Source organism: Fragaria vesca, linkage group LG4 (assembly GCF_000184155.1).
Source record: "Fragaria vesca subsp. vesca linkage group LG4, FraVesHawaii_1.0, whole genome shotgun sequence".
Lineage (NCBI taxonomy): Eukaryota > Viridiplantae > Streptophyta > Magnoliopsida > Rosales > Rosaceae > Fragaria > Fragaria vesca.
Window position 1 is genome coordinate 7,346,533 of NC_020494.1, and position 27,745 is coordinate 7,374,277.

Genomic DNA, 27,745 nt, shown 5'->3' on the forward strand with positions numbered 1-27,745 from the left:
AAGGAGGTGAACGAAAGGTTCAAAGAATCCAGTCTCTTTAAGAGGATGATGACTGACAAAACTGGAGAGAAAGAACCTGGAAAAAGGGTTCAGCATAATGTTCTTACAAAGCCATACATATCTCCAGCTTCTACAACAGTCATAGAAGAAACATGGTACGTTCGCGAGAGAGGAAGGACTGTTGAAGCAACCCCAACACGAACAAGGAATGTGTAGAAAAGGTATGGTAGAACGAAAAGAACGTTGGAGGCACTAGAAAGAGGAGATATTAAGCCGGAACAGTTGAAGCAAACTCTAGAGCAGCTACGGAAGACATTGGAGAAACTGAAAGCTAGGTCTTACGTGTAAGTTAGGCATTACCAGGAGACGCAAGAGCCGATTCGCAGCAGAGATAATGTTTTTACCAAGGTCTCTGGTCACAAGAATGAAGGTCAACATAGAAAGAGGGAATTAATGTTCAACAGAATGAGTGTTATGCAGAAGGACAGGTTCGCCGCTTCATCTTCCGAGACCAAAGATGTTCCTAAAACACCTCGTGAAAAGAGGGCGAGAGTTGAGTTGACATCTGATAAAGAGGTGCAAGCAAAAGAGTATGAATGGAGATGAAAGGTGGTTTCTAAAGTTGAAAAGGTGACTTCTGAGGAAGTTATCTCTGAGCCTACACCTGAGGCTATTTTTGAAAAAGAACCTGACAATGAGGTTTCTTTGGTCGAGCAGATGGCCAAGTAGTTCGCAGCCAACTCCCCGGGCATAGAAGAAGTGGCGAATGAAGAGCCACACCTAGATTTGGCACTTGACGAGCAAGATGAAATGGTAGATGCAACTCAGGGTGAAGAAGGGCAAGAGGTGGACTGTAACATGCTCAACCTAACTTGGGAACCAGAGATTCAGGAGAAAATTGGCATAGCAAGGCAGGAAGTTGAATGTGGCATGGTCTACACTTTGTCCTCGAAGCATGCTCTGGCCAGACCAATGTCATCACATATTTTCTTGAACATGGAAGTTGAAGAGGAGGAAGTAGTGCGTACCACAGAAGTTATTGGGAGTTCGGCCATGGACAGAAGAAAGGCAGTACTATAGGCTAACGAACCCAAGAAAGAAGAGTCTGACTTGAAGAGGCTTTTATGACGTTTATCAAGCCTATTGTGGCTATGTCTTAGCACCTCAAGCCATTGAATTTGACTGCTGAGATGGAGGGCATGAGGGTCAATAAGACCTGGTAGATAATGGAGTAGCAGTTATCATCATAACAGTACGAATAATGGATGCACTCAAAATCCCAAGGAGAAGATTTTGAGCAATAATCTCAAGGTAAAGAGCTTTGCTGGCAATGTTACCAAAACTTCTAGAGTTTTGATTGTCAAAATGAAGTTGGGGCCTTCCGAGCTATTCAAATCCTTCTTCGTTACTGATTGTACAACTCCTTATAGCATAATCTTGGGCAAGGATTGGATCCATCGTGCATACTGTGTACCATCATATCTTCACCAAGCCACACACAAAAAAATAAATAAATAAAAAATAATTGTGATCCATAGTTCTATATCCATTTTCATTTATTCTCCTATAACTTTTATCTTCTAAATTTGTTATTTCAATTCATGGCTGGTGGATCCAATTCCGATGGGTTAACTTTGGAGTGCAGCTGAAGAAATTTTGATTGTGCAAGTGGTGGAGATTTGTTAGCCAAAATTTGAAAAAGGGCAAAGATCAAAAGATAGCCAAGTTATTACAAAATTATGTTCACAAGCAGTACTTCGAAAATTTTCCCTCATACATTTCCCCAAACATCAAGTGCATTTATTAGAATAATAAAAACATACAAGGCTTAAATGATTCACCAGGCCGCTCACCTGCGGGACAGAAAGGGATGAAAGCACGTCAGTCATTGGATTATGAACTAAATGATCTGATAGATATAAATGCACACCTCTTAAAAACATAACACGTTGACCCATATACCCAATCTTGTTTCTCAGATCAAAGATCCCCAGTTAATTGAAGACTCCAACTGAGTCTAGCTCTCTCTTCTTCCACCCTCATTTCTATCTTATGATTATTGTTTCCAAGGATGGAGAAACCAGAAAGTTTCTACAAATGGAGGCGGTGTTTGATCGGAGTCGGAGAGATTAAACAATATTACTGCCACCATAATCTTCTATCTAGATAAAAAATCAAAATTGATGATAGTTTTATTTACCTGGAAATTGATGATGGGTTTAATGCAGAAGTTTTGATGGATGGTGTTTTTGATTCATAATTAAAAAATTAATGACCTAGCCATGAATGGGTTGAGTGTGTTGATGAATAAACCCAATATATAAATAAGGTTTGTAATTGCATGTAAGATCTTCTCTTCTGAACTGTGAGAGATTTTAAGGAGGAAGAAGATAGATGTTAGAGTCACTACAAGAATTTGGCTTATTAATAGCACTGTTTAATAGCGTTTTTTTTTCTTAAATGCTGTTAATGGGTATGTTATAAAAATTTTAAAAATATAAAAATCTCTAAAACGCTATACTTTCTTTTCAATAACAAGGAGAAGAGAAGCCGGACTCCAAAAGTGTAAGCGGGAATGAAAAATCGGTTTTGCGCTTTGGAATAGCCCAAAGCTTATCCCTTACAATGTTTAGTTTACCTAAGAATAAAAGAAAGAAAACAGACACAGAAGACGAAATTGGGCAAAGTAAGGTCGCGCATTGTTCTTCTTCCTTCGATTTGTCACCATCGCAACTCTGGTGAGTCGCCGTCATCGCAATTCCTTGCCGTCATTGCTATTCCATGGGTTTCCTGCTTCCGATTCATGTTTCGTCTCCTTCTTTTTCGCTACTTCTGGTCCCTCTTTCTCTCTCTCTCTTGATACACACTTGTTGGTTTCAGATCGAAATATTCTGGGTTTTGATTAGGTGTTTGGTCACTTGAATCTTAGGTTTTGAAGAATATGTTTGTGAGGTTTTGATTTTGAATCTTAGGTTCAGACTTGAAGCTGAAGAACTTTATGTATGTTTGCCAACAACAAGAAGAACCCAACTCTTAAGGCTATTGATTTCGGATTGTCTATATTCTTTAAGCCAGGTACCAATTTCGCACTTAGGGCTTTTGATTATGCAATGTTGGTCTGGTGTGTCATGTCTGTATAGTGACTTGGAGAGCTTTGGCTTTGACTTGGCTTATTATTTTGGTTGTTGGTTTCCATAGATTGAGGTAGGGAAAACAAAACCTTCCTTATAGCTTAGATTCTAATTTGATGTGTGTTAGGTGTGATTGCTGTGATATGTGTTCTCTATGCATTTTTATGCGATTTAGATAAGGATATATATATTGGTGGAAATCTTGATTGGTTTATTTGTTGCAGCAACTGATTAAAGTTTATGGTCATTTTTATCGCGTTCTGAGATCAATTTCTGAATCATCTTCAAGTATTGTTTCAGCTGAGCTTTGTTTTCGTTCGAAATAGGCATTCCAAGAAGTTCTTTAAGTAGGATTTGATCAAAACACATTGTATTTATAACTCTTAGCTTTTACATAAAGGAATGATAGAAATTCTGAAAATTCTGCATAAACTGTTTGGTTATGCAGTCACTTTGGAAATTCGCTTAACTAACTTTTAAATGTCCAAATTTTCTGAAACTTTTACATGTTGTTTCCTTGTTAGTCTACAAGAGATCTGGAAAGTTTCAGCTTATTCCAATGTAAATTGAAAACTCAGTGATTTTCCAAAGTTCGCCCTGTGGTTGGTAAAGTTCCAAAATTTTGAATATGCTTCCTTGTTTTCAGTTGAGCTTTGGACCTCCATTTTAACTAATTCATTTCTGTTCTTTTTGAATATTATAGTAGACTTTCTACTGATTGTTGCGAAAGTGATTTCTTGTCATTTTCTCATAAAATGAGTTCATGGTTAATTTTTCAAGTCGACATTGCAGCTGACATTTTTTTCCTATATATTTTGACAATTCAGTCAGTTTGTGATCAAGTTTTGTGTTACTTCTTAAATACCGTAATTCCTAAAAGTTAACTTCTTATTCGAGTTTATTAAAAGTAAAGTTTCATTCCTTGATTGGTTTCATTTGTGCTTGCACCATTGAAGATGTACTTCTGTTGATAATTTTAGCTGCTGCGAAGATGAGACGTTTACACAAAAGGAAGAAGGCTTAGGAAACCACACTAGCATCAAAGGTTTCTCATGTAAGAGATAGGGTAAGTACACAAGTTAGTCACGCTGCATTGAACCAATGTGATGAGACTGAAGAACCTAAAAACCAATACCACTCACCTTCTTTCTCAAAAGAAGTGGTACAAGAAGATGCACCAGCTTCACAAGATTCAGTAGCAAACCCAATAGGACTTAAGAAACCTAGGGGTCCAACAAAAATGAAAGATATTGTTGTGGAGGCTGAAGATATAATTCGTGTTGATTTTATTGATAAAGGTGAACCGTGTGGTTCGGGATCAGGTGCTTTATCTTATTTTTTAGGCCCACTTGTACGAGAACACGTACCTGTAACACTCGAGGATTGGAGGAAACTTGGTGATGACTTTAAAGTAGTGTCGTGGGAATCAATTCAGGTATTATGTTCCATTACTCTAGCCTCACTCTATCATACAAGTTATTAATACTAGCATTTTGTGATTTTGTAATATTTCATACTAATTACCTTGAACTTTTGTGTTTCTTTAATTACCATGGTCCCTAGCTAATCATGTATAAACTTCAGGCAAGATTTGACTTGGAGGAGGAATGGCAGAAGGCTGCCGTGTTTAAATCGATGGGATGTTTATGGAGGGCCTCAAAGTCAAGGTTAGTGAGCCAAATACAGGAGGCAAAAAACAAAGAAGAAAGACATCATCTCCAACCTAAGAACATTCAAAGTATTGTAGAGTGGAAAAGATTCATCAGGGCAAAAACTAGTCCGGCATTTAAGGTACACTATTCAATAATACTATTAGTTATCTTCCTTGTGAAATATTGTACAGTAAAAATCATGCTAACGTAAAAAGATTTCAAGCTATAAGTGAAAAGTTCAAAGCAAGAAAGCGCAAGCAAGTCCCACACACATGCAGCCGTAAAGGAATGGTTCAATTGAGGGAAGATATGGTGATACATATATTTCATACTCTTTTATGTTGAAATTGAAATAATATTTCTGGTCTTATTACTTATCTCTCATAACCTGATAAAAAATTTATTTTCTCTATAATAGAAAAAGGAGAGTGGGAAGAGGAATGACTATCAGCAAATTGGCATTCTTTCAAGCTAGGGACAAGCATGTGGTTCAGATGCAAGACTAACAAATTCAATTGAAGGACAAGATTATTCAATTAGAGAAGAAGCTTGATATAATAATGAAAAAAAAAAAGTATGTTTCCTATATGTTATGATCAATACAGTAAAGTCTGACTATCGTTAATTATTATTAATTGCATCCAAACTTGTTCGATTGTTAGATTTTATAAGATGATAAGGATGAGGATGAGGAAACATCTCCAAGGGCAAATAATATTTCTTGCATCTTCGAATTGAATGTGTCATTAATGATTCAACTAATGTTTCATTGATTTCAGAGTGTCAGCACCAACTCATCAAATAAGTGCAAGTTACTAGATTGGAGTGGATCAGAGGACATTGTTGTTGAAGGACGTTGGGTTTCAAGTGATCCTCAAGAGTTTGTCAATCAAATTCCCTTAGGACCTAATGCGATGAAAGTCTTGGTTGATATTCCAATTAAACCAGATGCTTTTCTTTCGAGGCCTACAGCTAGTATGTTCTGTTTTCAACAAGCTAAAGGTAGCATGATAGCATGGCCTGCTGAGAAGGTTATTTTGCAAATGGATCAACAGTCTGAAGAACAAGATAATTTATCTATGCATTCGGTAAAACATCTCAACACTTTTTTTTTCTTTAGTTGCTACATCCTGACTTATGTAATACTATGTTGTGACTCTTGTGTATTGATAGAATCCGTACACCAATTCAAGAAACAAGTGTAAATTATTTGATTGGACTGGAAAAGATGAGATAGTTGCAGAAGGACGTTGGCATTCAAGTGATCCAAAAGCGATGGTCAATGGTATTCCTCTTGGACCCAATGCCATGATAGTTTGGGTAGATCTTCCAAAAAATCATAAAGCATTTTTATAGAAACCTGCAACTGATATGACATTCATTGAAGATGTTGTGGGATCTGCTATAGCATGGCCTGCTAACAAAGTTGTTTTGGAAAAGATGTCAGAAAGTCAAGATGTTGGCATTGCATCCTCTCCTTTGGTAAGTTTTATTTTCACATGTTATTACAATTACGAGTTATATGTGTGAGTTCTGTCCTCATCTAAAATTATTTTTTCTTGAATAACTTGGTAGAGTGCGAACACCAAATCAAATAAAAAGTGCAAGTTGTTAGATGTTAGTGGATCAAGACAAATAGTTGTTGAAGGATGTTGGTCCTCGAGCGATCCAAATCAGCTTATTCATTTTGTTCCATTGGGTCCTAATGTTGTGAAAGTTTGGGTATATACATCAAAAGTCTCATTGGAGACCATCATCTGAGCTGCAAATCATTGAAGATGCTCTTGGTACTACAATAGCATGTGGTCAGCAGACAAAGTGATTATGTCTGAAGGTTGTTAGTTCTCAGCTGGTTGTTACATGGATCCTTCAAGTTTTATCTTTAAGTATGAGAGATTTTGCAAGGCTTGATACTTTTCAGTGAAGTACTATATGATCAGTTTGGTAGGATTTTCATGTATCGTTAACATTGTTAGCTGAGATATTGTAAGCCTTTGGTTTATGAATGTCATTTGGTTTGGTTTATGAATGTCTTTAATAGCACTAGTAAATGCTATGGAATGGTATTGTAATAACTTTTCTTAAAAGCTGCTGTAACATATTTATTGAAAGTATAACAATAACGTTTATATATTGTTATTGGTGATATGCATAATAGCATGTTTTAAACGCTATACATGTGAACTTTATAATAATGTTTCTAGAAACGCTATGAAAGATGGTAGACTTTTCATAGCTCCGACTGTGATAGCGATTACTAAAACGCTATGTATATGATAGGATAACGTTTTTCGAATGCTATGGATGACAGTTTATGGTGTAGTGAGTCTTGGATTGGATCTCTTTGGCCGTAGAGACAAAATTGGGTATATGGGTCTACATATTTTGTTTTTAAGGGGTGTGCATTTCTATCCATCAGATCATTTCGTTCATAATCCAATGACTAACGTGCTTTCATCACTTTCTGTCCCGCAAAATCTGTCCCACAGGTGAACGGGCCTGAATAATTCACTAGTAAACTTCAATCACTCCTTGAAGCTGTTATAAATGATGCAAAATGTTTTTTCTAATGCCTACAAGGTGAGTCTTATAGTCTAAAGATATTGGAACTCAGTTGTTAACATTAAAGTCACCCTCAAGTATTAAAGGTTATCGTACCCAAAAGATTGAGAAATCTCACACTAACTAGGGGAGTCCCAAAAGGTAAGCTAGAAAGATGTTCAATTGTACATTCACAAACAATATATAACTAAAAAGAGAATCAACGATCATGATAGGTAGTGCAAATGTGTGGTGATTGATTTTGATTTGGTTTTAGTTTAGATCAAATTGCAACAACTAAAGCAAGAAATGTAAACTAAGCTAGACTAAATGATTTTTTGACAAATGCATGGGAGTTGGGGCATTGGGTTTCACTTTTTACCTCCCTTGCAAGCATTAAGCCAATTGAATATGTCATTTTCAAACTATAATGTGGGTGTTTTCCTCTCATTGCATTATTTCTTAAAATTAAAAAGAATTGGATTAAAGGTAATAAAATCACATGCAAGCATAAGACAACTTCAATAGTTTTAAGCACATTTACATAAGTCATTTGTGTCTCAACAATTACCCCCAAACATGATCATTTGTTTGTCCAAAAGCAATAACATTAACCCAAATCTGAAAAATAACAAATTGAACACAATCTAATCCTTCCAACATGTTTATGTGGATCTTAGTGATATGCAATATGATGATGATGAAGATATTGCCCCGCATGATGATGATGATGGCAGCCAAGTATTATTTTTGTGATGGGGTCTATATATGCCACATGTGTGCTCTTTAATGGATTATTACATATGGTAAGAAGCAACGTAATCATCATCTTAAACTCAATTTGTATTTAATAAAGAAAGAACCTAGTCAAACCATCAAGTTTTTGAACCAGTAGGATCGTTTCCTTCCCTTCAAGTTTGTATTTTGGGCAATGTCACAAATTTGATATTGGGGCTGGTAATAGAAATCATCATCTTTAGATATTTATCCAAAATTTAACATGACTCTCTTCTCTTTGCTAGAAAATATTTTTTCTCGTTCCATCCTAATATCATTAGGTGAACTCAAAAACATAATGGGGTGGACGACGACAATGATGACAACGAAGATTCAGTGTTTAAGATCTCAACTTCTATGATTCGTCTGTTGCCAACTCCTCAGGTGCCTTGGATCTTGCCGCTGCAACTGTTTCGCTAGTCGTTGACCAACAATATTCGTGTGATTCGGCTCCCAAATCCTCATATACCTTCGACCCGTCACAGGACCTGTATCCGCTGATGTTGTATAATGAGGTATCTGAAAGAGTGTGCAATACATCAACCTATAGTACGAAATTCTCCACTGAATTCTCTAAAAGGTATCTGATATCGGTGGGTTTCTAATGTAAATACTTTTGAAGATAAATGACGGACCTAGGATTTTAGAGTGGGTGGACTAAAAAAATATTTTAAATCAATATATGTGACACCCATATTTGTTGTTATTATGGTAAAATAAGTTTTTTAGGTAATTTTTTCATGTAATTTATTGAAATCTCTTATAAAAAAATATATGTAGTTCGATAACCAAAATTTTGAGGCAGAATTACACATTGTTTTTTTTTTCATTCAACACTTCTTTCTTGTTCTTTAAATTGAAAACAATTAGTTGGTTTTATATCAAGAATTCCAATTCAGCAGTGTTTCACTTAACCACAAAATACATATATATTCATAATAAAATGAAGATAAAAAAGAGAAACAGTTAATGACTTTTAAAACAAAAATTTGAGACAACTTGTCCATATCATTGCTTACTATCCATTCTCCCAATGATTTAACTGATGAAAAAGAGTCTTATTTAACATTACTAAGGAACAAATAACATTTGTGGCACAACTCCAACACTAGCAAGAACTCCAACAACCATGTCATGTATGTCATTGTTGAGGATAATAAGTAGTTCCATATTTTGCCAGCAGCTCAAAGACATTGTGGTTAGCAAAATCTTCAAAGGGCTTCCTTTTCAGGGTTGGAAGGGGAACAACTGTCATATCATACATACATGGTGATACTATATATATAGTATCAGATGGGAGCCAATTTTCTTCCTCTACACCACATGACATTTTGTTTGTGCTATAAGGAGATGATAAGAAGATATACGAAGTGACTGACAAGATATGTGCAACAACGGCATGCAAAGTTGTATTATTTGAAGAGATGTTAGAGATAGCATGAAACAAAGTTCATAATACTAAAGATTTATACAAAATGATTACAAAGCTTAAGAAGCACAAAGAGAAACATCTAAAAGACAAGAGTAAGGAGAGCTTGAAAAATAAGAAAAAAACAAGGGGTCGATCCAATATTTAGAGCATATTTTGGTATATACTCCATGGATGGAAGGAATAAAGCACCTTATATTGAGTTATTTGGACTTAAGATCTTGATGCATGTGAGAGTGGGGCTATGGTTGCGTCTGAGACATGAGGAAAGACTACTAATGAACTGTCACACCACCGACACCGGGTCCCGGACCCGGTGTTGGTGGTGTGACATGAACACTTGGTCAAACTATTGAAAAGAGATGGGGTATCCTTAAACACATGTTGGGTGGCTTTCCTACTTGAAGAATTGTGCTATTTGAATGTGCTATTTAGGAATGTTGGTTGAACACTTTTTATACATTTGCACTATACACATAGTTGATGTCTATGATTATTGTAACTTGATTTCGCATGAATGATATTTTTCCTAGAGGCGCACCTCGTCTTTCCCTCATTGTTAGGGCACACTTGCGTAAGTTTTTTTGTAATGTTAGTTTGGTCGATTGTTAGTTCAAGTTTTAGGGAGTTCAAACCCTTATTCCGCCTTTTGTGGCTAGGGGTTTGTTTACCTCCGAAGAGCATACTAAAACAAGACATGATATAGAAGAATCTTTCAATATGTTTGCATTGATGCCAACACTTGTTGAAAATGATGAATATGTGTTGCTAAAAGGGGGAGACCTAGCTCTCCTCTTTCATTGCCCAAGAAGCTCAAGAATGTGTGTGATTCTGCTATTGTCAGTGATACTGCTACTTTCAAAAGAATCATGACCCCGACCCTTAAACTTACGACCAAGGCTTTAGGTTTTGTGAAAACTAATCAAGGAACATTTGTGTACGCATGAATGCATTTAACCACTCCAACAATGTCAAGAAAAAACGCAGTCAACTTTTGGGATAAAAACAAAAAACAAAAAATTGTTCTAAAATGAAGAAGACTAAGGAAGTTGGGAGCTTGTTGTTTGTCACACCCCAAGTTTATTTGAAAGATAAATTTCAAAAAAATTTTGGCATGATATATCCTAAAATATTAATATCCCAAAACCTGTTTCAATAAAAATCAAGGAAAATAAACTCAATGCGTAATGTAAATTTACACACAACTCCAAATTGAGTTAAATATTACATTTTCTTGTTTACATAACTTGAGAACAAGAAAGGAAACGCTCACATGAGTTTAATAATTCCTATCCCCGTGTATATATAAAGAATATACAAAGACACGCCCAAAACCCAACAAAAAACCCTGCTGATCCTCACCTGCAGGTCTAACCCCTACACCAAGAAATGGTGCACCGGGTTGTAAACAACAAACCCGGTAAGCTAAAAAGTTCGTATGAGTAAACTCAAAAACAACACAACATTTATCACATCCAATATTCACAAGAGAGATTGGATCAATAATTTCAAACCACACATCAAACACATTACCCAAGAGATGTACCCATGAGTCCCAGATATTTAATAAAATACCTCTCATGACCTACCACAACACTATGTGTACCCATGGGTCCCAGATACCATACAGTATCTCCCATGACCTACACTGACAGATGGACTAGAGCTCTATTCCTAACCGTAACCAATCACCCGGCCAAAGGCTTGGACTAAAGCATGATATTAAAACCAACATCACCATCATTATCATTATATAACCATAATATCCTTAGGTTCAAAAGTGAACCTTGGTGAGGTTTACTCACCTAAATCTCCCGCTGCAAATTCCATAACCGACCAAGATAAACCAACTCAACTTCACAAATCACCTAAAAATAGCACAATTAAAACCTTAGTAACTAAAATACTATAGGTTAACACAATACCCTTAACTAACCCTTAATTCAAGAGATGACAACTTTCCAAAGTCGTCGAACTTAGAGACCCACGAAGGCTGCCTCTAATCCTCCATTCCTAACTCAAACCTCCAACAAACCTAAAATCACACTTAACGTTCTAGCATGCCAACATTTCTTAAAAACTAGCCACACTACCACTCAACAAGCTCACAGCAGTAAGGACTACCTAACCACAGGAAACTAGGGCTGCAACTCAACCGGACTCGCCGCCACGCGCCGCCACAGGCGGCGGCGAGTGGGCCTCACGCGCCACCCCAAACTTCCGAATTTGAGAAAACTCCCAACAGCAAAGTTAAAGCTTGAAGCAAGGGGAACAACTTTCATACCTGAGACTTCGACCAAAAATGGCCGGAACCGGCCGGAAACCGCCCCGAACAGTGACCAGAAAATCAAAGGCAAAATCTGCAAAACCGGCCTCAAAACCTTAAAAACTTGCTTCAATCCATGCCTAAACACTACCAGGAGGAAGAGGGGATCAAGACTTACCTAAACTTGGCCGAAAACGGCGTCGAAATCGCCGGTTTTCCGGCGGGACAGCGGTAGCTCCGCCGCTTCGTGGCGGCTTCCAGGCGGCGGGACAGCCGGCGGAACTGCTCCAGAAATGGAGAGGGCTGCTGTGGGAGTCGAATGGGACCGGTGGCGTCCGGTTTGGTGGCCGGAGGAGGAAGAACTCGGCTGAAGAAAGTGAAGGCTCGGCGAGCTCGGGTGGGAGGAGAGAGAGAGGAGGGAAACTGATTTTTAGGGTTCTAATTAATCCCACACACAATTTTTCTACTTATACTCTTTTCAAACCCGAAAACAAACTTCCTCTGAACATAACTTCTTCATACGACATCCGTTTTAGACGTGCCGCATGTCTACGAACTCGTATCGACAAGCTCTACAACTTTCATGAAGGAAGTTTTCGAAGATAACTTACGGAAAATAAAGTCAACTTTTGGCCTATTAAAAGTCAAGGCAACTTTAAATAAACTCCCGAACTTCAACTTCGCATAAACCCAAGAATTTTCATGAATAATCCTTCATTAAAATAAGGGAATAAAACAAGGAAAAATAGATATGAAAATCTAGAGTATTACATTGTTTGTATGATTTCCTTCTAGCCCCACTGTTAAGGGCAAAGAAAGTGTAATAGGCTCACTTGAATAACTGAGCGAAAATATGATCAATAAGAAAATTCTATGCTATGTAACGTCGTGAGTGTCCCACACAACTCCTTGTTTGTCTAAAAATGGTAGCAGAGGGACACAGGGGCATAGTGGGTCCCGTGCCTTACAAAGCTTTTTAGACAAAATCTGTCGTAGATATGTGCCTCATAGATTAAATCAAACATATATTTCTATATTTATAGTATTATATTAATATATGGACAATATTCTTTGTGTTTAAACGGAGGTTCTTCCATTCACCAAGTGAAGCTTCACCAACAGTTTAGTTAACAGAGTGTGCAGTGCACACGCCTGTTAGTGGGAGAAGAAGAAAAAACCAAATAAGACTAAGATCAGATTTGATCTTGATTTGATTAATTCGGGAGTGAGTGATCCAAAAACCAAAAACCGTGAGTGATCCTGATTGATCTCCATGTCTCTGAGATCAAATCAGGAGGTGGGAAGAAGGAAGAACCCAAATGGGTTATGATGACTTTTTTGCCCGGATTTGGGGGTTTTCGGATTTCTTCCATGGTCATGGTGTGGGCTGTTTATGCATTTAAAAGGATTGGTATGATACTGATATTGGAATCTGAGGCTAGAGATACAGATAAGTTTGGCAAAGTGTTGGCTTTGCTTATGGCCTTCATTGATTTGTTGAATGAAAGCTTTGAGGTTTTGGGTTACTTTACTTTTGAGGAAAAGGCTATAAGAGGAAATGTTTTTGGATGTAAATTGAAGACGAAAGATAAGAACATAGAATGAAGGTGCAGTGGCTTCATCATGATTATGGTATAGGTTCTGGGATGGAGGATTCAATTTGGTGTGTTGCAGAAGGGAGAAAGAGAAACAAAACTCAGATCGTTAACGAGAGAAACTCAAGTTAGTCAGACATTGACTAAAACTTGTGGCTGTCGTGGTGCCACCTCAGATTATGAACCCTCACTCTGTGGAGGGAAGAATTATTAATGTTTAAGACAACTGACACTTTCTCTTCTATATATATTATTATATTAATCAGTTTTGGCTTCTTCACGTGCACATCAACACATCTTTCCCTTTGCTCTATTGTTTTCTTTTTTTAATGGATGATGAAAATGTCAAAAAATGAGTGGCTGTTTCAATTAAATTATATCAATATATTATAATAGTTTTTTCTCTCATTCCTTTAGTAATAAAACTCTTATCTTCATTAAATTCAAATTTGTTGCACTTCTTTTTCTATTCCTTTTGGTAATAGAATTCTTGGCACGTTTACTTATTTGGAATGAAATTTATTAGGAATAGGAGATGGAAGGAATGGGAGACATAATTGAATAGTATGTAGAAATTTCAATTCCATTGAGTTGTTTACTTAATTACCACATTGAATTGGAATAAGAATGTAACTAATTACGATTGATGTTGTTTACTTATAATAGAGAATTAGAATTAACTACCTTTTAAAAAAGTAAGAGAATTTAAGGTTATTGTAATTATGTGAGGATATTTTGGGTACAAAAAGTTCATTTCGGATGATATCATTCCTAAACCCACCTCCCCCTTAGTATTACAAATCCGGGTTATCAAGGAATCAATTCCGGGTTTGGAGGTGGGACCCACAACAATTCTCATTCCACCATGAGCAAGTAAACATAGGAATTCCCTTATCCTGTAATTATTCTCACACATCTCAATTCTATTCCAGGTAAGTAAACGTGTCATCCAAGTATTTATATTCCTTTTGGTAATAGAATTTCAAGTCTGATGCAAAAACTTTACGAAAAACATCTATATACCAGTTGTGACTGCAAGTGTAGAGAGAGTATTTTCTGGTATGAACATTTTGAAGACTGGATTACGTACGCAATCGAATGGGTGACCAGTTTATGAATGATTGTTTGATTTCATATATCGAGAAGGACATTTTTACTAGTATAGGTGATGAGATTACCATGAAACGATTTCAAAATTAAATATGAAATCTCGTCGAGGACAATTACCATTGTAATAGATAGGAATTAAATTTAAAAATTATTATTGTTATTTTTATTCATAATTATTATTATTTTTATTATGTGCCCCACTCGTCTGAAATTTGTGGGTACGCCACTGGCAACGGCTACTCTAGAGTTTAGACTAAGTTATTCAAGTAGCTTATCAATGTTCAATAAAAAAAAAAGTAGCTTATCGATGGATTTTGTTAGGGTTGTGAAATCCACACACCTCAAATTGAAATCCACACAATTTTCTTTTTTGGTTAACACATTCACAAAAAGACAAAATTTAAGTTACTAAAAAAAGAAAAAGGGTGTGTGAATTTCAATTTGAGATGTGTGAATTTCACAACCCTTTTGTTTATAGATGCCCACTAAAATCATGTTTAGAACTTTAGATCAATAGTCAACTTCCTACTATGCTATTGTGTGGTATGCATCGTGGTAATGACTACTCTAAATTCTAAACGAAGTCATTTCTTCATGAAATACTATTGACTAGGAAGGCTACCCGAGTCTAGCCGCGGGTTTTTGCTGCAATTAAAACCACGTTGCTTGTGTTGTAGAGTGAAATAACAGCGATCTAATTAGTTGAAGTGGTCAGGAAGTTGAAAATCACACACCTCACCGAGTTTTATCTATATCGATACAATGTTTTACAGGGAAAGAAAAAAGACACAACTCTTGGAGTTTTGAAATCTCTAGACTTTAAAATAGATGGATAACTTTTTTGCAAGATTAAACCATAAAAATAACGAATGAGACATCAACTTCTATACTAAAGCCAATTGAAAGCATAACAATATACATGGCAACAGTTTAAGTGAACGGCTATGTCACTCTACATCAATACAACTTTCATATTAAATTAATTATCTACAATAGGTTGTTTATTTTAAACACACTTCATTTCAGTATGAGCATTCTTTTTAGCAAGTTTCATTTTCAATTGTGTTTCTGTCTTTCCCTCTTGTAGTCTTTCCTCCTGCAAGCATATTGTGAAGCAGTTAAACATTTTAACGAAAAATTTAACTGAAATGCTACAATATCATTACCAAAAACAAAAAGTTGTAACAAATGTGTAACATCAAATTACTAGCATTCAGTAACTTTAGGCAGAAGCTGCCATCACTTCTCCACAAATTTTGCCATCAAAGGTTTGTCTGCAAGATTAACATAACTTCTCTTCTCAATGTACTACATTGTGTTTTTGAATACTAACCACATCAGCACATATCTCCTATAATAATGCTAATATTATATGAACTATAAACGATTCACATTCACCTTTTTGCGCATATAACTTCAGCAAGCAACATTACAATTTTGCTCTAAACATCTCTGTACCTGAAATAATGAACCTTTATGATGATAATTATGAAGTGAAACCATAAGAATAGAATATGATTAAACCAAATAGAGACAACTACCCCCAATATCAATTACAAATGCTAAAATGCACCAGAAAGCAAAAAAAAAAAAAACACCGGTCAATTGAATCAAAGCAACAACTAAACTTTACCTCAGAAGAAAAGTTATCAAAACTTTTCAAACCATAGTCCTTGTTGTTCAAGAACATGCAATTTTGTGTAAAGTTAGAAAACGAAAGACTACTCTGACACAATTTCCCCAAGAACAACAACCTGCGGATAATGACGAAGAACATGATTTCATAACCGCAGACGTAGCTTTTTTATTAAAACGAAAACACCCACAGAGGAGATAAAATTTCTTCCATTTTTATGTCCTTCTATTTTTTGTTATTTTTGAGACAATAAAAATAATTCTTTGTTTGTTATCAAGACGTCTAATCACACAATGAAATACCTAATTTGATCACAAAAAGCCTCGACCTTTACAATCACTATCCTGGAAAAATCAAAGCTCTACAGGACAACAAAAGCTTACATCAAATGAAGTCGTAAGCCCAGCCTTATAAAAGCTTTCATACATCAAATCAACTTAATTAATTAAACAATAAGCATACCTTGACAACTTAATTAATAGAAAAGAATGAAAACATAGAGACCACCAAAGCTGAGAATTCGAAATGAAAAACAATCATCAGATGAAAAATCAAAATTCAAATTTCTAGCTGCGTTTCGTTGTGGTATTTCAAAAGGTGATTTATCAAGGAAATGTGAAGATGTAACTTTCTAGAATTAGTTAGTGCTATAATTTATCATGTTTCTCTTTTATTGCATGATTCATCAATAATGAATATTCAAAGAAAAATAGAAAAGAAATGGACCTTCTACTGCTGAATGCCTTGAAGGCAGTCTGTGAAACTTTGGAAAAAAATGGTATGGGCAAAGCACATTAAGGTGGGATTGCTCATTGAAGATTACCCTGACAAAAAAAAAAAAAACAAAATAAAAATCAAATGCCCTTTTACAAAAAAAAAAAATACAAATGCCAATATAACATTCATCTAGCAAAGAACTCTAACATCTCCCACAGTCATCAATGTCAATATAAAGGTTCATACCATAATCTTGTAAATAGTTGATAACTGCATAAGATCCTCTGTCAACATTGGTTACCATCCATTCGTCCAAATAGGAGCTTAGAGCTCTATCATGTACTGTATGAGATGTGAGAATGAGAACTTCATTTGTAAAGATAATCTTTTAAATGACTATCACGTCAATTCAAAAAAGAAAAACAAAAACAAAAGGAAAGTATATACATTTTTTATCAAATGAATTAGTAAATTCATAGGTTTTTCATTAATTCATTCTTTCATGAATTCCTATAAACAAAAAGCTTTGGCTTTGGCTTTCAAAGTATAAAGGGAATTCTAAAACAATTATATGTATACATATATATATATATACATATATATATACACCAAATTGAGAGGCAATACCTTGTACAGTCAGCTCGAAGCTTCAAATTCACCAAACCCAATTAAACCCAACAAATTGCAGAATCCTACCAATGGAAAAAGTGAGAAATCACAGCGGCAAATCAAAAGAAAGGAATCGAAAACAAAAGCAGAAGCAACAATCAAGAAATCGCTAACCAAATCGCAACGGAGATTAAGATAAAAAAAAATTATCCAAAATTTTCAGTCTCTAATGAAGCATATCACAACCCAAATCGCTTGAGAAAGTAAGCCAAATCACTGACTTTGATAGGGAACGATGTGGTGGAGAGCGAGAGGAAAGAAGTGGTGGAGAGCGCGAAGAGAGAGGGATTGATGAGGTGGTTAGAAACTTAAGAAGCAATACAGGAATGTAAATTCAGGAGGTTGCTTGTTCCTACTTTATTATAGAGTAAATTTGCCTTTAGATATCAATTCGGTGGGGAGCTTCTAACGAGGATCAAGTGAGGACTTTTATATGAACGGTTGAATTACATGCATATAGGAATTTAAAAATATCAATTAAAAGTTAAAATATTCATCTAACCATTGATTTGAAAATCCTCACTTGATCCTCGATATAAGGTACTCGTTCAATTCGGTTACCAAAAAAATGTCGTTTTTCAACATTTCTCTCACTAAAACGGTGTGCAGATAGGCCCAAGGGGAAGACACTTGGCGGGACTTTGGTTTAAAGAGGGAGAGGGAGATTAGGGCACAGAGCCTAGAGCCTATCTATAAATAAAAACCAATTGGAAAATGAGGGGTCCAAGTCTGAAAATGCTCAAGGGAAGAGAGAGCCTGACCCGATTGGTGGGCAAACGCCGGCGCTTCCTTCCCAATCGTCATTCCCTCCTCTCCGCCCCTACCCAGGTATCTCTTACCTATTTTCTTTCATCCGTTTCTTTCTTGTTCATCCAGTTTTAAACTGGGTTTTGCAATTGCAGAGCTCGTTGAATCTGGACATGGTTGTGTCAGTGGACGAACAAAGCTCTTCGAATCAACAAGGAGAAGATAACGGTGTGGTGGAAGGCTCCGTTACTTGCCCTGTTTGCGGTGTCAAACTCAGTCCCCAAAACAGCCTCATCAATTCTCATCTAGGTACTTCTATTGTTTGATATATCTTACTCTCTAAGAAGAATACAATGGCTTATAACTGAGATAAAAAGCTACAAACTTTCTCGAAAACATTAGTGGACTAGACATGTTATGTCCTGAGGTGTGATTTCGTTCTAAAAGGGCTTCATTCTACACGGTTTGGCTGTATGATTTCAACGGTTTGAGTGTTTCGTTTCGCAAGGAAATCATGAGCTCAATTATTAGTGTGTGGTTGGTTTCTTGTGCGGATTTAATTAATATCGATTGTTAGAGGGGAATAATAAGAAGGCCATCATTATATGGAAGTGTGTAGTCTTGTCTCTCACTTGGACGGTTGGTTCGCAATAACATAAGGCAAAGAGGAGGAGGAGTTACTTAGGGTTAGAAATGGATAGTAGCTTCCCTTGGGCATCTGCTGATCAGTTTAGACATAATCCTGTTACTGTTCTTCTTCATTAGAGGGGAAGCTCTTAACACAAACTGGCTTTCATTTGGTGGATTACAACTGCAAATCTTTACTTTCTACATAAAATAGACAGCTTACCGTTTTTTAATTCTTGTATAATAGTAAATGTTCAGCATTATACATGTGTTTTTCCGCTCATGTCAGGCATTTTATATGTGAATCAAAAGTATTGTTTACTTACTGCACAATGTAAGGTGTTATGAATTTCACTATAGACTTCTCTTGGATTTAAATAGCTTAGGTTTCTGAATGGTAATTAAGAATTATATCATGATATAACTTCAGCAGATTCTGATCAATAAACCAAATTGGATGCTTCTTGCAGATGAGTGTCTATCTAGAGGAACCAAACGGAAGCTTACCCAGCGTACTCTTCTAGAGTTGAACTTCTGTCCAGTGTCGAAAATTCAAACTTGTTCCTATGACTCTGAAGAGTTAGGAAAGGACCTATTTCCTGCAGCTCATGATGAGAGCCCTGTACAAGATGTGTCATGGGGGTTGTCTAACTTACCAGCTGTTGAAGAATGTCAAAATCAGGTTGACAATCTGTCCAGAAACCCAATCAATAAAGACGAGATCAGTGATGTGCCAGATTTTGATGTGACCATCACTCAGGACGACATATATGGGGTGACTCTTGAAACTTTTATTGTTGGCCGCAGGTTTGGTGATGAAACCGAGTTATATCTTGGTGCAAGCATTCATCTCTCAAGAGACCCTAATAATGTTAAGGATCCCAATGCTATCAAGGTTTGTTTGCTTTCATATGCGTTTTTTCCTTTCGATTTGAATTCAACTTTTACTCAAAATCTGAAGGCATACATGCATCTTTCTTCGGTTAGGTTTTTCATTCAGATTCAGGATGCCTTAAAGTGCTTGGTTTTCTCCCTCGCAAGCTAGCTGAGTACTTGTCTCCTCTTATAGACCAGTATCGTCTAAATTTTGAGGTAATATTTCTTAGGCTGGACATATTATCTTAAACCTTTGAGGCAGTTGCATTGCTTGCTTAGTCTTATTTTGCCGCTAATTTTTGGGTCTTGCATGCTCTAGTTATTGATTGATTTGCGAGATAAAAGAACATGAATATTCTGATGAACTACTCGAGGTTTAATATTGTTGATACTTATTACTATTATGTTACCATTGTTACGTTAAGCTGTACTATTAAATGGGTGTTGAAATTATAAAATATGCATGCCATGTGAAATTATTCTGCAACTCTATTTTACTGTATGTATGTTTTGTAGAACATATGTTTCTGTTGGTTTTTAACATGCAAAATCCCAGATTGTGTCAAAATTTGTACATCAGTCATCTGCTATGGATAATAACTTCCATTGTCATATCGTTGTGGGTTTCCTTTCAGGGATGTGTGACCTCTGTTCCCAAGCATTCTATTGATGTTGTCCCAATACAGATTGTTTGCCACAAGACCAGTGATGCTAATGACTTTAATGATGACAATGTTTTCAAATGTTTATGGAGAAATGCTCAGCAAGTAATTGAATCTACTAAGTCCTGTCCGCCTTGTGCAATAAAATATCAGCATAACTTTTGTGTTTTCATACGTGAGGTTTTGAGAAACAGTTCTCATCTATTGACAGATGATGAAAAGAACTTCATCGGTATGTTTTTAAATGCTCGTGTTGTGATATTCGTATTGGTTCCTTTTTAATCTTTTTTACAAGTTATGACTTACATCTATCTGTGTGGCAGAGTCATTTATTTCAATGTCAGATGATAGTCAGAGGCTATTTGTTCGGCTTTATACACGGAAAGGTGTGTACTTTCCAGATCATGTTAATCACAGGCATGGTTGTATTATGTTTTAATTATTCTGCTGAATACTGTAAGAGAACTGGGGCCATGGTTGTCTAAGCTATCCATTTTTATTTTTTAGAAATCCATGTCCCCAGTTTTTTTTTATAGTAGTGGGCACAATATAAGATAGCCCTCATATTATGTACAATGTGGCTTCGGGTGTATGTCCTAGTTTTGCTGTCCATCACAAAACATTCACATTTCTATCTTTCACAACATAGTATGCTGTTCCAACTTCACTGGTGAGAGAATATGAAATTTTAGTACTTATCCTAAGTCTCCTAACCTTATATTTTGTGGAAATCGCTCCTTTTGGTGGCCTATAGTCTATAGTAGTTTTCTGTTAGGATGTAACTTTTGTGTTATGTAATAAGAAAATTTGAGTGTTATCATCATGGTCACTTAGACGCTGAAAAGAGGACTGGTCTATTTAGTATTGGTTGATAAAAAAAGGCTCTTTTTTTCTTTCATTTAATATAGTTTCTTGTGCTGTATCTGCATGACCTTAAAGTTTATGTCCTTTTTCTTTTCTCAAAACTGATCAAGTATCCCCCATTGTGCCAAAAAGGAAACTGATTTATTATAATGGTTTTCTTGGTAAGGCCCATGGTTTCGGCTCTCTACTATTTCATACCCAGAAGTATTGGATCCCCAAGAAGCAGTGAAAGAGCTATCTGGTAATAGAATAGTATCAGTTGGATATGCTGTATGTTTTCTTTCAAAATTCAGATTAAGGTTGATGGCAAATTTTTTTTTTGATATTGCAGAGACAGGCTATACATATTGCTTTAATGTCACAAATAATCTATCGGATGATGATATAAAGGAGATTCTGGATTTGCTCACTGTATCTGAGCTGCGTGAAATCTTGTGCATTCTTAAGCAGGTAGACATCTAAAATGTGTATTTTGGCATCATGTTTGCAGATGTTGTTTTAGTGATCTTCTCATTAATTTCTTTACCACAATATGGGAATGTCAAAATGACTCCAAGTATCTTTTAGAGAAAAGGAAGCCCTGGGTCATCGACAGTTTATATTTGTCCAACTGAGATTGGTTTCTGCATATGTACTATAAATTTCTTCAAACAAAACCTGCAATAACCACCTCAGCCACAATTCACAACTTTAGGGAGTTTTCACTGGAATACTGCCTCAAACTTAGAAAGGCTGTCTAGTGTGATTTCTCTAAAAGAAGGTCATAGGCAAACTGGAAAGTTCAATCTATCTAGATTCTGTATCAAATTCTCTTAATTTTGTTTGAAGGAATAATAACTGTTCTGGTTTAAATTTCTGCCCGGTATGTCACTGAACTTGGAATTTTGGTTCCTAGTCGCCTTTATTCATCCTTGATTGAAATTGAGTGGAGCATTTCGGGTGGATCTTTCTAAATTTGGTTGTGTCCCTAGTTTATGCTCCAAAAGTGATGAATTGGCTTTCGATGACTACACATGAAGAGTTACTGTGTGGACAGATACGGGTCAAACATTTTCTTCACACTGTTACATTAAGTCACATAATAGTTTTTGTGTGCACTCATGTTTTCTTGTTTGCAGGTACACGAATATTTATGGATGCTTAGTGATGTTTCTTGAACAATGTCTTGTTGTTGATAAACACTTTACCTTGAAATATTGTACTCATATGCTACTGCTCTTTGATAGGAATGTGGTCTCATGATTTTCTTTCTTTATTATCTGATGGGTTTGCTCTAATTCTGGCGCTTCTACTGAGGCTACAGAGTTGCAATCGTGGCCTAAGAAAGCAGGATCTCATTGCATGTCTTATATCTTACAAAGAAGACTTATGGTATTTATATTTTGTGTTGATGTTCCCTTTGATATGTAAATAATGTAACTTCATTAGTGTATTTACGATCTCTTTCCTGTGGTTTTCTAATGTGCAGCCCATTACTACCTAGTATGGTTTTGCATAGAATAGGATCCTGTGTTAGAATATCTTCAAATGCGGAGTCCCTTATCTGGCGTGCCGAGGTGCTTATGTTATGGCTAGTGTTAAAGTTAATCAAGAAATGCTTTTACACATTTTTTTTTTTTGACAGTTTCTTTGTTTTATGCAGAGACTTTTCTTCCTGAATGGTGAACAGGATCTGTCGGCATTTCTACTGGTGGATTTGGGAATAGTCAAATATCCAACTTACAAGTGCATAGTCTCACAACAAATTTTCTCATCTCGAGATGACTTGCTTGGCTATGAAGAGGTGTCCTTTTGTCTTTATGCAGAAGTATTGATGCACACACTTGTCTTTACTATATCTAACGGTTTTGTTTTGCAGGCCATTGAAGTGGCACAAATAGTTGATGAAGCTCTTGATGAAAGCAACACTCAATTGGTCTTAAAGTGCATAAAGATAGCTGATTCCCATTTATCCAATCCGGTGAAATCCTTGACGTCTGAAGCAATGGCTCCATTGCAGAAGTATTGATGCACACACTTGTCTTTACTATATCTAACGGTTTTGTTTTGCAGGCCATTGAAGTGGCACAAATAGTTGATGAAGCTCTTGATGAAAGCAACACTCGATTGGTCTTAAAGTGCATAAAGATAGCTGATTCCCATTTATCCAATCCAGTGAAATCCTTGACGTCTGAAGCAATGGCTCCATTCCTTGCCCACTTTTCAGCAACATTTGTCTACTCAAAGGTGGTTTTACTAGGAATTTCTTTTCTTGAGCGTGAGCGTAGGTATGCATCTTGATTTCATATCATTGGTCATATCAATGCCTCTGCTGGAAATATTATATCAGTCTTTATCTCTTTAATTATCATGTTTTGAAATCTTATTCACTATGTACATGGTAACCAGAATTCATTATTGTATCATTTAAAAAAAATTTGGGATCTCATATGCACGTTTTATAATTATGAATCACTGCACACTCTGAAATAAAGACGGAAATGACATTGAAAATCATCATATCTGCCATATAAGGAAAAAGTATGGTATGCAAGCAATTATATTCCTTTACAGAATTTTGGAACTACTAGTACTGTAGTGCAATAAAGCTAGTTTCTAAACTATTTTTTTTGCATGTTATTATTTTATTGGTTATTTATTTCCAAAGCACACTTGTCTTTTGTCCACCACTGCTCCAAGTACACAGAATAGGAAGTCCTGATTTTAGAGATAGCTTCTAGAATTCTGGTATTCGGAGGCAGATGACTGTTGTAGGGCTCAGCTATGAAGATTCCATTGCAACAAGCAAAGACAAGCTATGTGATTCATTTCACACCCTAATAATAATATCTGAATATAAGCTGCTCTGAACTAGAAGTAGATCCTGTTTCCAACTTCAAGCAATTAAGGACACTTGCCTCGGTCTTTTTCCTGTATATATTAACTTCGAGGTCTTTCATGTGGGATATGGATTATGGGAAATGATTTGGCAGTTGGTTTTGGTGTGGCGAACTTTGTGCTCAGTTTTTATGTCTCCTTTATTTATATCCTGATTCTGTGAAGCACAGTCTTGATTGATGAGTGGTCTGTTTTTGTGCTATGCTTATACTTATGTGATAAAACTGCCAACTTCCTCAGTGAAGAGGTAGCTTTGACAGGCTTTGGGATATACACTGAAAAATTTCTGCTTATCCAATTTGTTCCCCTACTTGTTTATCAAAACAGATTTCATGTTTTTGAGGGTGCCTCTATCTTGAGTACTGGTTTGGATTTACATACACTTGAGAGAACACCCTTTAGTAACCTGTTCAATATCACTTGGTTTTAATATTACTGGGTCATCATGCTTCATAATCAGTTCACTGTCATAAGAGGCATTCTCCAAATCAATATATTGACATTCTTTTTTTTTATATTTTTCTTTACGACCAAGTCAACAAGTTTGATGGCAGAGTGACCAAGTCAAATGTCCGATATCACTTGGTCTTAATAAAACTGGACCATCATGGCTTATAATCAGTCCACTGTCATTAGAGACATTCTCCACATCAATTTTGGAATTCGTTTTTGATAACCAAGTGAACAAGTTTGACGGCAGAGTGATCAAGGTGTAGCCTATGAATGCCTAACTTGGTTACTTGTTGCAGAATATGGGGAAGTCACAGGTATTCACATAAACAGATGATTCATCTCAAAGCTGTGCTTACCAGAAACATTGCAGACCTCAACACAAAATTTGCTTGTTGTTGTAAGGCCATGAAACTGAACAGAACATTCACCCAAAAAACCAACTGTGATATCACTTTTCACAATCTCCAATCTAACTTGCAGCACAAGGAGAGAGTCAGGATTGAAGCTTGAGTTTAACCTGGGACAGAAAGCCTCATTTCTTTAGGATAAGGGTGCAGTGATTTCACAGTGATGTTTTAGGTTATAAATGGTTCAAGGGTGGAAGTATGGGGTGTTGGAAAGGTCCACTAGTGCTGTTCCAAAGGACATAACTGAAAAATTAAAGCAAGAGCTACTGACGTGAATCAAGAACTTTGGCTATAATCTCCAGACTGTAGGTGTGAAGTAGAATAAGATTCCTGTTGTTACATATGCTACATACTGTAAACACAATATTTTTGAAGGTTGTGGTTCACCATGAATGACCAAATAATGTTCTTAGAGAACATGAATACATGCTTGCTCATTACATTGAGTTTCAATCAGCTATATTCTCTGGTAATAGCTAAGCTAATTGTGTCACTAATCATACATGTCTGGACGATTGGTATTGATTAATTTGGATTTGCCACTTGAAATGCTGGAGAAGTGTGTTCTTAGGGGATAGAGTAGGGGTCTTTATGTGTGAAAGTATTCAGTTTAGCACACTGAATAGCTTGGTTTTTCGACTCAGGTACAGTGATGCTATCTATTTACTGAAAAGGCTACTGAATTGTTTTGCTCAAGATCGTAGAAGAGGATACTGGACACTACGGTTATCCATTGACTTGGAGCACATGGGTTATTTGAATGAGAGCCTTTTGGTTGCTGAAAAAGGGTTACTAGATGAATGGGTGCGTGCTGGTTCAAGAGTGGCACTTCAAAGGAGAGTCCTTCGCTTGGGAAAACCACCAAGGCGATGGAAAACTCCTAGTTTTGCAGAGTCTGTCAAGAGGAATATCATGGAGGTAATTGTTTCATCGTTGTATGCTTTTTAACTGTAAAGTTAAACGTAACATGTGTTTCTAATTTGTTAACATCTTATGGTCTATGTTTTCCTACTCACATTTTCTGTTCATCAAGTCAGGTCAATGTTCAAGGGAGACCTTTAAATTGTGCAATAGGCATGAAGAGCAGGTTTTATGGAGAAGATGGGGAGCAATGTGGTGTAGAGCAACTAGCTCTGCAGTATTATGCTGAGGAAGGTGGATGGCAGGGTGTTCATACAGAAAGTGGCATTTGGCTGACTATTTTTGGACTTCTTATGTGGGATATTATATTTTCCAGTGTACCAGATGTCTTCCGCACCAAATTTCAGGCATGGTTCCGACTCTTAATTTTTTGTGATTTGCTAACGTATTTACTCAGACTGGCATATTCATAAGACAATGGTATCAATAACTTTGTGGACCTCCAGTTCCGAAACTCTTGTCGGTACTTAAAGTAAAGCCCTTATTTTCTATGGTAGGTTTACAACCATAGGTTAAGTATTAGATTAACTATGATGTCAACTACTTCCATAGACTCATGAGCTCCTAGCACATCATCCTATGTAGTTTTTTTTTTTTTTTACAAACTACACCTCTCTCCATGCACATGTCTAGTGAGAAAAAAAAAAAATCATGGAGTGGGTATGGTTTGTGAAAAAAAACGGGGTGCCAATTTCATCCCAGTATTATAATTTGATCTGGTAATACACATTGCATACAATGCAAAAAGATAAGGACTTGTTTGATCTTGCACATACATTTTTTCAATTGTTTGAATATGAGGCATATCAAAAAATTCTTTGAATATGAGATGTCCAATCCTTGCTGTTATTGAATGTCTCATGGTTAATATGGTTTACCAGTTGTGATCATTTTAATTTTTTTTTGAAATAAACGTATTTTCCCTTAATTTTGTTCTCTTTTATTTGTTTTATTTATTACATATGGTCTTTTTGTCAATAGACAGGTCTTGCTCTCATCAATAGATTTAAAAACCATGAACTTCATTTTTTTCAGACTGCTCCCTTGGATTTGGAGACTGATAGCTTTTATCTAGTGAGAAAGAACCATATCGACTCTCACCTACAGAAAATTCATGATGGTATGGCTGAGGAGATTCTCATCTCTTCATGGGACTTACATGAGGGAACAGCATGTAGAGGAGTTAACTGGAGGCGACATTCCCTTCCTGAGCTTCGTGCAGCTGTTACATGCATCGGTGGCCCATGTGTGGCTGCATTCTGTCGACATCTTGCACAAGATTATCGTAGTTGGTCAAGTGGAATGCCGGATTTACTTCTGTGGCGCTTCCATGGAAAATACAGAGGTGAAGCAAAGCTTGTCGAAGTTAAAGGCCCCAGGGATAAACTCTCTGAACAGCAGCGAGCATGGCTATTGCTTTTAATGGATTGTGGTTTCAATGCTGAGGTCTGTAAAGTGAGCCCTGTTGTCTGAAGCTTCTAGGCTGGTTTGTTTTTCAATTGGAAGGAGAATGACATCGATGAGGTAAGAAAGAATAGCACTGAAGAATTTACTAGGATTAGAAGTGCAATATAGCAACTGGGTCTGCTCTTAAATGTGTTTACCTGTCAAACTCCAGGGTTATTATTGGACAATTCTAGGATTGGCAAGTACTTGATTGGCAAGCTTTCACCTTGAAGATGGTTTCCTTGTGATAGAAACTGAATCAAGTTGATCATAATGCATTTCTGAGATTGGATTCAGGTTCTTTTGGATAGCATGGAAAGCTGGCCATTCGTGTGTTAAAAG

The 27,745-nt window shown here is 36.4% G+C and overlaps 1 protein-coding gene across 1 annotated transcript; it reads left to right on the plus strand.

Moving 5' to 3' along the window:
- The first annotated feature begins 4,371 nt into the window (after positions 1–4,371).
- On the plus strand, positions 4,372–27,658 carry LOC101301001 (fanconi-associated nuclease 1 homolog). The gene is made up of 20 exons (XM_004297977.1): positions 4,372–4,566; positions 5,563–5,871; positions 5,957–6,068; positions 6,171–6,265; positions 6,359–6,505; positions 18,426–18,579; positions 19,368–19,792; positions 19,885–19,989; positions 20,409–20,667; positions 20,759–20,821; positions 21,466–21,540; positions 21,631–21,749; positions 22,603–22,685; positions 22,783–22,855; positions 22,942–23,082; positions 23,352–23,570; positions 25,608–25,615; positions 25,651–25,954; positions 26,074–26,304; positions 26,993–27,658. Exons 1-20 carry the CDS (start codon positions 4,372–4,374, stop codon positions 27,428–27,430), a joined length of 3,555 nt encoding a protein of 1,184 aa, XP_004298025.1. The 3' UTR covers positions 27,431–27,658.
- Positions 27,659–27,745: the final 87 nt, after the last annotated feature.